Source organism: Elaeis guineensis, chromosome 8 (genome assembly GCF_000442705.2).
Source record: "Elaeis guineensis isolate ETL-2024a chromosome 8, EG11, whole genome shotgun sequence".
NCBI lineage: Eukaryota > Viridiplantae > Streptophyta > Magnoliopsida > Arecales > Arecaceae > Elaeis > Elaeis guineensis.
The window spans coordinates 26,146,458-26,158,402 of record NC_026000.2 but is presented as its reverse complement, the minus strand read 5'-3'; the positions used below and the strand labels follow the sequence as shown (position 1 = coordinate 26,158,402).

The window sequence follows — 11,945 nt, the reverse complement described above, 5'->3', positions numbered from 1 at the left end:
AGCAAGTCAGTTAGTAAAATATCATAAGAGATATGGTCAGAACATAGGCCGAACCTCACTTATCTTAAGGTCTGAAGGAGTCCGGCTTATGTCAAATGATTATAAACCGACAAGCTCGAACCTAGATCCGATAAGTATAATTTTATAGGATACCACAAGAAAATGAGGAGATATTACTTTTACCTTCCTGCTGAATAAAAGATATTTGTTAGAAGTGAGATATACTTTTTGAAAAAAAAGTTCTTTAGTGAAGAAATAAGTGCCTCTAAAATCGAGTTTGATGAAGTTCGACAGGTAAAAGAACCGACACTAGTGGCTGAATCTGAATCGAATTTGATAAGATCAAACTCGAAGCCTAATATACAAACATCCTTAAGACGATCCGATAGAGTACCGCGTCAGCCGGACAAATACTTAGGTTTCTTGATCCGAGACGGAGATTCTGTTGAGTTTGATGAGAACAACGAGGATCCAGTAACCTATATGGATGTGATGTAGAGGTCCGACTCTGAAATATGGTTAGAAGTCATGAAATTCAAAATAGAGTCCATGAAGATCAACAATGTGTGGACATTGATTGATCCACTTGAAGGGGTAAAACCCATAGGGTATAAGTGGATCTTCAAGAGAAAAAATGATGCAAATGGAAATGTGAAGACCTATAAAGCTCGTCTGATTGTCAAGAGATATCATCAGCATTATGGTGTTGACTATGATGAGATATTCTCCTGTGGCAATATTCAAGTCCATTCGGATCATGCTTGCGATAGTGGCATATCTGGACTATGAAGTCTGACAAATAGATGTGAAGATAATTTTTCTAAATGGAGAGCTGAACGAAGAGGTGTATATGATGTAACCTGAAGAATTCACATCCTCAAATGAGTCCAAGGTGTGCAAGCTTCAAAGATCTATTTATGGATTGAAGCAAGCGTCTCGAAATTAGAACATATATTTTGATAAGGTGATCAGAATTTATGGCTTCGTTAAGAATGGAGAGGAACCCTGCATATATAAGTGGGCCAATAGTTCAATAATTATATTTCTTATTTTGTATATGGATAATATTTTCTTAATCGAAAATGATGTCCATGCATTATAAGGAATAAAATTGTGACTGTCGTCACAATTCTCCATGAAGAATCTGGGAGAAGCAGCCTACATCTTAGGGATGAGGATCTATAGGGATAGATCTAAAAGGCTGCTTAGACTCTCTCAATCAACGTACATAGATATCATGCTGAAATGGTTTAGCATGAAAAATTTCAAGAAAAGCTATCTCTCGATAGACTGTGAAATTTTTTTTTTGAAGAAAGATTATTCGACAACCTCTCAAGAGAGAGAGCATATGAGTAGAATTTCATATACCTCGGTAGTGGGTTCTATAATGTACGTCATGACATGTACGAGATTGAATGTGGCATACTCACTAGGAGTAGTGAGCAAATACCAATTAGATCCGGGTGAGAATCATTGGAAGATTGTAAAAATCATCCTTAAGTATTTGAGAAATACTAAGAACTAGTAGCTCGTTTATGGAGAATCTGACTTGAAACTCATGGGATATATTGATTTCGATTTTCAATTAGATCATGATGATAGTAAAAGTATGTCAGGATATATCTTTATCCTAGATAGTGGAGCTGTCTACTGAAAAAATTTTAAACAGCACACTGTGGCTGACTCAGTATGTGAACCGGAGTATATCGCAGCATCTGATGCTGTAAAGAAAGCTGTGTGGCTGAGGAAGTTCATCACCAGTATTGCGATAGTACTGGAGCCATAGCTCAGACAAAGGAACCGAAAGCACATCAGCGGACGAAACATATTTTGCATCGCCACTATATTATCCAAAAAATCATGGATTGAGATGACGTCGACCTTCAGAAGATTGACAGAAAGGAGAACCTGACTGATCCATTCACTAAAACCCTTACGATAAAGGAGTTCAAAGATCACAAAATGAAGATGGATATCTGATACTGCACTGATTAGCTTTAGTATAAGTAGGAGTTATTGGAAAATATGTCTCAATACCAATCGTTAATCTGTTGACGGTTGTGCTAATTGATGTAATCGTATATGAATTAATTAATAAAATATTTATTTGATAATTTTCATCATAAGCTTGAATATCTTCTATATCAAATTTTTGTGTTATGATGAAAGTTCTTAGGACTATTTTAAATCGATAAAAGAGGATTTATCGTTTAGTCCTTAAATGAGTTCGTGATCAAATGATATGTTATTACTAAGATGATAGACATATCAAGTGTAGATCATTGTGTGTCATATAGGTTGGTTATCCTCTTAACCAAAGAGTGTGGAGATATTGGTATGGCATGCAGATGAAATATAAGAGTACATTTCACTGAACGTGACCAATTTTGGAGTACTCTGCTGTCAAGAGTTATTCCGAAGGGATATAGGTATAAGTATCTCTCTGATCTAAAATCACTGCAGTAACTTGCAAGCAACTCACTGTGTTTTGATGTCGGATTACCTGAATTTTTAATTTAGGATCGGAAGGTTTCTGGGCACAGTCAAGTACTTGTGAAGTCAGTGCATGAGTCAAGATGGAATTGACCACTCCAAGGGATTGGAGAGAATACTTTATGTTTCAATTTAGTAAGACCTTATCCAAGGCAGTCTTTGTGAGGAGTCACCAGATTTATTAAGTTGAGACACATAATGGATGTACTGTTAAGAGTTGACAGTTTAAACTCTAAGTCATCCTAGCATCAAGGGTCAAAAAGATGAATTATATGCTAACTATATCCAAGTAGGTTCTTGAGTGTTGCTTTGCATACATTCGGTCTATTCGGATGTTGGGTACTATTGCTAGATGGTTACTCCTATTGGTACAGAAATCTATTCTTGTGCTATCAGTTTATGTTCGAACCTATGGGATCACATATATTAGAAGTTTTTCTCCGATCAGATAGCTAATTTGAAGAGTTTTACTGGATGGAGACTCTGCTGAAGAGTCCCACTAGACTGGGACTCTATCATTAATGAAAGATTAATTAGTGATTAGATCACTAATTAACTCAATTTGTTTGAGCATTAAAGTCTGGATCAAGTCTGATTGAATTGGATTCAATCAGGTCAGGTCTGATTATGTTATGAGATGATCTAATCAGTAAGAGAGAATTGATCCTGATTTGATCGGATCTATGGCTCAATTAATTCACTAATTTGATTAGGTTTAATTGAGATTATGGGAGCCTAATTAGATTAAGTTCATCATGTTTTATTTAGATTTAATTGGATTGGATTTGATAGAAACCCAATTGGTTAAACCTTAGAGTCCCAGATGAATGGAACTCTCTCCTTTGTGCCTTTCCTTCTCTCTATGCCTTATTCCATCACACAAATTAGTTTATGCATTGAAAAATCTATGCCAAAACCCTTCTTTTGTCATCTATTAGGGATAGAATTTGGTTGGTTTTAAATTGAATTCAAAAAGTTTGAATTGAAACCTAAAACCCTATCCCTATCCTTCAACACGTTGGCTTCTTATGAAGGCGCTTATTATGTGCGACTAAAAGAAAGTGTTCGTGATTGTTTTTCATGCCCAAAATTCTCTCGTAGGTCTCACTTTAAGTCAGATAAGGGTGAGAAAAAATAAAAGTTAAATTAAAATTCAAAATAATTTGAATTACAACAAACTCCAGCTCTTATCCTATCTAATCCCATTTGTACGACAATCATAAAAAGCCTACATTTTTGTGTGCTAACCACTTTCTAATTTTTATCTTGAGATATCAGAGGAAAAGAGGGGCTGAATACCTTTTTTGGAGTGTGAGATTTGGATGGGCTTCTATCTTCTTTGGCATGAACAAAGGATGAGACCGATCTTTTCTCGGGTAAGAGACCTAGAACTGTTCTAGAATTTCTAGATGAGGAAAAAGCAAAGAGAAGAGTGTCTTCATCTATTTTTTCTCCACCATCCAGCATCCTCCTCTGATCCATCTTCAACATCAAAAAGATTCGAGACGATCGAAGAAGGAGATCAAATTAGATCTACCATCAGAAGCCGACTATGCGAGCTAGCACCCCCATGGAGGGCTGATTGGTCTGAGGGCTTCATGTGGACCATCCGTAGAGGTCCGGTGCTTATGCGGTTGCGAGCAACCAGAAAGAACTTTTAGATCCACATTCTTGATTGTAGAGTTTGACTATCCATGCTCAGGTATTAAGTTCGAAATCCTGATAGTAGTAGATTAGATCTATTGCTAAATGCTGATTTTTGGTTCACATACTTGTTATTTTAAATTCAAATTTTTATGCATATAAATTTATATCATAGATCCATTTGTAAAAATTTTAAGATTAAATCTTATGCATATATTTATAAATTAAATAGTTTAATCTAATATTTTTATGTTGTAAAATTTTTAAATTGAATGCATGAAATCCTGCGCATCCCAACATATAAACTGCCTACGAAAGATGATAGAGAGTGAATCGTCTTAGCCTGAAAATTATGAAGAAGTCTTTTTTTTATACTATTTTTGATGTTATACTTAAGAATAGTAATTATAAGTAACAAGCATAGTGGCTGAGCGATGCTCGAACCTATTGATTTTGCAAATATAGAAGAATAGCCACCATAATATTAGATTTTAACATAAAATAAACTAAAAATATAATAATTTAGTTTATAATTTAATCAAAGCAAACAAAAAAATAAATCAAACATTTGAAGGAATAGTTTAGATCAAATCAAATAATACATGTTAATCATTTTACCAAAAACCTAATCAGTATGACGTTTAATCTAACCAATACAAATTAGTTAGACAATTGGCATGGATTCTAACATAATTGAAACCCATAGCAGGTGGAATCTTTTCTATAAATTAATAATGAGGTGTATATATGCATCTTATTGATAACTAAAGCATGCAGTAGTTGGCCAAAATGTTCAACCCATCAGCTTTAATGTAAAAATCTTTACTTACCATGGAGAGCAAAGCTAGCTGTTACACCATCTACATGAAATATTGTAGCAGCTTATACTAACATAATTATGATATTTCTATTGCTGATTAATATGGATAAAAATAACATCATGTAAAAAAGGAGGAGGGGGAGTAAAATTAAACTCCATTGTCCCTGATCTCTGGATTGAAATTAAAATTTTCAAATGGATATATAATGACAATCTAGATGGATCTAATTTTTCTATTTCTTCGGACCATAATGGTTTGTATTACTACCGCTATTAGACATAAGTAAAAGTGCATCAAATGTTTTAAATTTGTGAATCGCCCCTCTCGTACTTCAGACTTAGAGACAAAATATTTTGCCAAAAAAAAAATCCAACCTTTTCTTACAACATCAATAATTAAGTTGATTTCTTATGCAAAATACACTTTCATATTTAATGTTATTCAAATAAATATGTAAATAATCACAGCAAAAACTTATTACATTAAGGGGGAAGGGATGTGCTTAGGCCCGAATAACTATCTTATGTAGGTAAGAATAAAGATTGGAGCACAAAAAAAGAAAAAAAAATAATCTTTAAAATCTGATTGATAAGAAAATCGCCACAATCATATCACAAAGGGGTAGAACGCCACACTCAAGAAAAGAAGAAAGTGAGTGATAAGTTCTAAGGTTTATAACTCGCCACTAACACACAGAAGTTAGATAAGATAATTTAGCAACACTCATTTTCATTCATTGAAATCTGAATTGAATACATAAGTCGCCTCCCTTTATATAGATAAGAAAGTGAACATAAGACAAATTCAGTAAATGGAAGGAAATAACAGAATTTGACTATCATAGAAATGATGGTGGCTGGAGACATGGTGAATTAGGAAGAATAAAATAACTTTAATTATATCTTGCTACTATGAAAATGATGGTGGTTGGAGATCATGGTGAATTAGAAAGAACAAAATAAGCTTCTAAACTCGACCCTTTCTAAAGCAATAATTTTTTTTAAATTTCTGCCAAATCTAATTTGCACCACACCATGCTTCTACGTATGTGAGTAAAGTCATCAATTTGGCTCTTGGATCTGTATATGGCATGTGATCATCTTTTTCTTCATGATGGTGTACATCATTTCTCCCTTGTTGAGTAGGATTTGCCCTCAAATCTAAGTCCTCCCCATCATCCAAACTATTCTCCAAGTAAGGAGAAAGATCTCGAACATTGAATGTAGTGGACACATTGTAGTCACCAGGTAATTCAATCTTATAAGCATTGTCATTCACTTTCTCAACAACTCGGAATGGACCATCAGCACGCGGCATGAGCTTAGATTTTTTTTGGTTTGGAAATCGTTCTTTGCGAAGATGTATCCAAACAAAATCACCTGGAGCAAAATGAACTTGTTTTCTTCCTCTGTTGACTGCCTTCTCATAAGCCGCATTCTTCCTCTCAACTGCTCCTTGATACTCTTATGCATGGACTTAACCAACTCAGCTTTCTTCTTCCTATCCATACAAACCCTTTCGCTGATTGGAAGTGGTGTCAAATCAAGTGGGGTGATAGGATTAAACCTATAAACCACTTCAAAAGGAGAATGCTTAGTAGTGCTATGAATACTGCGATTGTAAGCAAACTCAACATAAGTCAAACACTCATCCCAATTCTTCATATTCTTGTTAACAACAGTGCGAAGCAAAGAAGAGAGGGTACGATTTACTACTTCGGTCTGACCATCAGTTTGCGGGTGGCAAGTCATGCTGAAGAGCAATCTAGTACCAAGCTTCTTCCACAAGGTCTTCCAAAACTAACTCAAGAACTTGACATCTCGATCAGACACAATGTTCTTTGGTACACCATGCAGACGTACTATCTCTTTGAAAAATAATTCTGCAACATGTGAAGCATCATCGATTCTGTGGCATGGCATGAAATGAGATATTTTTGAGAATTGATCCACAACCACCAGAATCGAATCCTTCTCCCTTTGTGTTCTTGGTAGTCCAAGCACAAAATTCATACTCAAATTTACCCATGGTTGATCTGGTACAGGTAGCGGCATATACAACCCTTGTGAAGTCTCTTTGCTCTTCGCCTTCTTACAGGTAAAGCAACTGTCAATGACGTGATGCACATCACGAATCATAGCTGGCCAATAAAAGTGCTCTTTCACCATCTCCAATATTTTCTTCTCTCCAAAATGACCCACCAATCTGTCACCATAAGCTTCTCTCACCAAAAGCTCTCGAATGGAACTGTTAGGAATGCACAGCCGACCTGACTTAAATAAGTATCCGTCATACCTATAATAGCCATTTACAGCTCCTTTCTTGCACTCTTCATAAATATTTGCAAAATTTGGATCGTCCTTGTATCGATCTATAATTAACTCAAATCCCATTAGTTTAGCATTAAGCAATGAAATCAAAGCATACCTCCTGGAAAGTGCATCAGCCACGATATTGACATTCCCTTTTTTGTATTTGATCACATAAGGAAAGGTTTTCAAGAATTCCATCCACTTGGCATGTCTACGATTCAGCTTGCTTTATCCTTTCAAGTGCTTCAAAGACTCATGATCAATATGGATGACGAACTCCTTTGGCAATAAATAATGTTGCCAAGTCTCCAAAGCCCGAATCAGAGCGTAGAACTTCTTGTCATAGACAGAGTAGCTCAAGCTTGCACCATTCAACTTCTCACTGAAATATGCTATGGGATGCCCTTCTTGCATCAGAATAGCTCCAATGCCCACACCGGAGGCATCACATTCTACCTCAAAAGTCTTGGAAAAATCGGGTAGAGCTAGAATGGGTGCTGAACTCAACTTCTCCTTGATCAACTCGAAGCTCCTTTGGGCTGCTTCAGTCCATTTGAATTCTCCTCCTTTCTTGATGCATTCAGTGATAGGAGCAAGAATAGTGCTGAAGTTCCTCACAAACCTCCGATAAAAGGATGCTAGGCCATGAAAACTCCTCACTTCAGATACATTAGTAGGAACAGGCCACTCCTTGATCGCTTTCACCTTTTCCTCATCAACTTTCACTCCATGTTGTGACACAACATAGCCAAGAAAGACTATGTGATCCTGACAAAAATGATACTTTTTGAAGTTGCCATATAGCTTCTCTTGTCACAGAACCTCAAAAACACCCCTGAGGTGCTCTATATGCTCTTCCTGATTCCTACTAAAAATCAGAATATCATCAAAATATACAACCACAAAATCACCAATAAACTTATGCAGCACATGATTCATCAATCTCATGAATGTGCTAGGCGCGTTGGACAAACCAAATAGCATGACCGTCCACTCGTACAATCCGAACTTGATCTTGAATGCGGTCTTCCATTTATCACCTTCCTTCATACGAATCTGATGGTATCCGCTCCTAAGGTCTATTTTTGAGAAGACCTTAGCTCCATGCAACTCATCAAGCATATCATCCAGTCGTGGGATTAGATAGCGATATTTTATTGTGATCTTATTTATCGCCCTACTATCCACGCACATCCGCATAGATCCATCCTTCTTTGGTACCAACAGAGCTGGTTTGAACATGGGCTCATAGACTCCCTCACATAACCTTTCTCCAAAAGATCCGCAACTTGCCGCTGCAACTCCTTGGCCTCCTCGGGATTGCATCTATAGGCTGGTCTATTTGGTAGGGCAAACCCTGGAATGAAATCAATCTGATGCTCGATCCCTCTGATTGGTGGCAATCCTTTTGGTAACTCTTTCAAAAATACATCTGTAAATTCCTCCAAAATCTCCTTCATTTGCGGTGGAAGGGAGACTTCTTCACTTAGAACCTGCTTGGCTACAAGAACAAAAATAATTTCATGGTTAGTCAAAACTCGCTTCACTTCTCCTTTGTTGGCAAACATGTTCTCTTTCTTGCCCTTTTCGATCACAAGCTGATCCTTCTGGACCTGTTGCGGGCTAAGTGGTGCCAACACTATGTTCTTCCCGTTCTTGGCAAATGAATAGATATTTTTGAAGCCATCATGAATAGCTCTCCGATCATACTGCCAAGGCCTTCCCAAAAGAAGATGGCTGGCTTTCATAGGAACCACATCACAAATAACCTCATCTTTGTAAGACTTACCAATAAAGAAAGGTACTACAACTTGCTTTGTAACCTTCATATCACCATCGTCAGTAAGCCATTACAATCTATAGGGACAGAGATGCTTAATAGTCATCAGATTAAGTTTTTCCACCAAAATAGTGGAAGCCATATTGGTACAACTATCCCCATCAATAATAACACCACATACCTTATCATGAATGGTGCACCTGGTATGGAAGATGTTTTCGCGCTGCTCATCATCCACTTTGGCTTGTAGGTTTAGGTTGCGGTGAATAACCAACAGCTCTCCTTCATCTGCAAACTCCACATAATCTTCTTCTATCTCTTCCAAAATAGCCTCATCTTCACTTTCAATTTCTTCTTGTAACTCCCGAATGAACGTCACCTTCTTGTTTGGATATTCAGAGGCTATATGACCGTAACCAAGACACTTGAGACACTTGATATCTTAACTTCGTCTGGGAGGTTGTGAATTTTTCATCTTCTCTTTTTTTTGGCCGCATCTGTGACTTGCTTGTTAGAAACACCTTTATCTACTTATTTTGGAACCGCCTTAGGGACGGACCATGGTGATAAGGAAGATGAGTTGGTAGTCTTACTCGGCTTACTTGCACCACGCTTGCGCTGTCTCTCCACCTTAACAGCAAGTTTGATCACATCGTCAAGAAACACATAAGATTGCAACTCCACCGTATCAGCAATCTCCTTGTTCAAGCCTCTTAAGAACCTTGCAATGGTCTGTTCTTGAGATTCTCGCAAATCGCATCTTATTCTCAGCATCTCAAATTCTTTGACATAATCCTCAACACACATCCCCCCTTGTCTCAAGCTTTGTAACTTGATGTACAGTTCCTGCTTATAATATTGAGGGACAAATCATTTTCCATGATCCGCTTCATAAGCCTCCAGTTTCGGATCTTCTCTTCTCCATCCCTCCTACGCTGAGCTTTCACATTCTCCCATCAAAGATTAGCGTAATCAGTGAATTCAAGGGCAGCAAATTTATATTTTTTTACCTCAGAATAGTTTTGACATTCAAAGACCTTCTTCACACATTGCACCCATTCCAGATATTCTTCGGGTAAGCTGGTTCCTTTAAAGGATGGGATCATCATCTTAATATTATCTTCCGAACTCCTTTGTTGCCGCTTTTGCCATGGGTGTTTCTCCACACCATCATCATCTCCGGGTTCGTCATACTCCTCTTCATCATCGCGATCAACTCGTCATGGTACTGGATGGCCATGCCGCTGTGGTGGTGGGGGAAGTGTTGCCAACCTCTCAAATGCTTGTGTTAGGCGATCGAGTTGCTCCATCATCTCTTTTTGACGCCACTGGAGCCCCATAATCTGAGCTTGTTCTAGACTCATGCCTCTAGGAATAACAGGAGCCTCGTCTCTTCCAGACATGATTGGATGTCAAACACTCCCTCAAGCTCTGATACCAAACTGATGTGCCCAAGCCTGAATAACTATCTTATGTAGGTAAAAACAAAGATTGGAGCACAAGAAAAGAAAAAGAAAGAAATCTTTGAAATCTGATTGATAAGAAAATCATCACAATCAGATCACAAAGGGGTAGAACGCCACACTCAAGAAAAGAAAAAAGTGAGTGATAAGTTCTAAGGTTTATAACTCGCCACTAACACACAGGGGTTAGATAAGAGAATTCAGCAACACTCATTTTCATTCATTGAAATCTGAATTGAATACATAGATCGTCTCCCTTTATATAGATAAGAGGGAGAACATAAGACAAATTCAGTAAATGAAAGGAAATAACAGAATTTGACTATCATAGAAATGATGGTGGCTGGAGATCATGATAAATTAGGAAGAATAAAACAACTTTGGTTACATCTTGCTACTATGAAAATGATGGTGGCTGGAGATCATGGTGAATTAGGAAGAACAAAATAAGCTTCTAAATTCGATCCTTTCCCAAGCAATAATTTCTTTCAAATTTCTGCCAAATCTGATTCGCACCACATCATGCTTCTACATACATGAGTAAAGTCATCAATTTGACTCTTGGATCTATATATAGCATGTGATCATCTTTTTTTTCATGATGGTGTACATCAGGAAGTATTCTTCTGCTAAAGTAAAATATCATCGATGACTTCTCATGTATTAAATAAGTGATAGTCTACAAATATAGCATAAAATGTAGGAAGAATCAAATACTGAACAGCCAAGCAATCTTACTTTAAACTGGCAAAAGAACCATGATGCTTGATTTGTTTTATCAATTTTCAGAAAGTAAATGGACAGTATCATGACTTACTGGCATGCAAGCTATTTACGAAACCCAAAGTTGCAGAGACGTGGAAGGCACAAGCCAAACCTTTCTACAACATATATGGTAAATGTGCATTGAAAATAATTGATGCCCTTAGAGGCTGATATGCTGATAGTTGACTGGATTAACGGAATATGCCATTGAGGGCACATCGCCATCATATACAAAGGTTTCCCCAGAGGAAGTTGAGCCAGACTTATTTTCAGTATCCGTTAATGTTAAGTTTCTTCTTAGCTGCAACCAGCTTGAAGAACATGGGCCCGAATAAGAGATCTCAACTGACAATATAAAAGATTAACAGGATTTTTTACCCATTTATTATTATTTTTAAAATTATTTATCAAAATAATATTTTTTAAAAAATATTTACCAACTACTAGCCATAAGAAAGTCGCCCTATGATAGGGCGACTTTAGGTGCTATATAGACCCCCTCCATGTTATGTGGGAGGATGTGGGGTGGTGAGTCAGCCGATAATACCGGTGTTTGAGAGGACGATTTTTACGGTCGCCTGATGGAAAGGTGACTTTCATAATCGTCTTATGGAGGGGCGACTGATACAGTCACCCTTCCACATGGCGATTGTAAAAGTCGCCGTTC

The 11,945-nt window shown here is 37.2% G+C and overlaps 1 protein-coding gene across 1 annotated transcript; it reads right to left on the bottom strand.

Moving 5' to 3' along the window:
• Positions 1-7,498: 7,498 nt before the first annotated feature.
• Positions 7,499-10,453, bottom strand: LOC140851189 (uncharacterized). Its single transcript, XM_073242762.1, has 6 exons — positions 10,280-10,453; positions 9,653-9,896; positions 9,232-9,452; positions 8,533-9,093; positions 7,940-8,038; positions 7,499-7,840 (listed from the first exon to the last, which is right to left on the bottom strand). The coding sequence occupies exons 1-6, from the start codon at positions 10,451-10,453 to the stop codon at positions 7,499-7,501; spliced, it is 1,641 nt and encodes a 546-aa protein (XP_073098863.1).
• Between the last annotated feature and the right edge of the window lie 1,492 nt (positions 10,454-11,945).

Coding starts and splice junctions, on each gene's coding strand:
- LOC140851189 (XM_073242762.1), bottom strand. CDS start 10,453: ATGTCTGGAAGAGACGAGGCTCCTGTTATTCCTAGAGGCATGAGTCTA. Junction 8,039..8,532: donor ATCTTTTGGAGAAAGGTTAT/GTGAGGGAGTCT, acceptor CATTTTTGTCAG/GATCACATAGTCTTTCTTGG. Junction 7,841..7,939: donor AGTGGCCTGTTCCTACTAAT/GTATCTGAAGTG, acceptor GAATGCATCAAG/AAAGGAGGAGAATTCAAATG.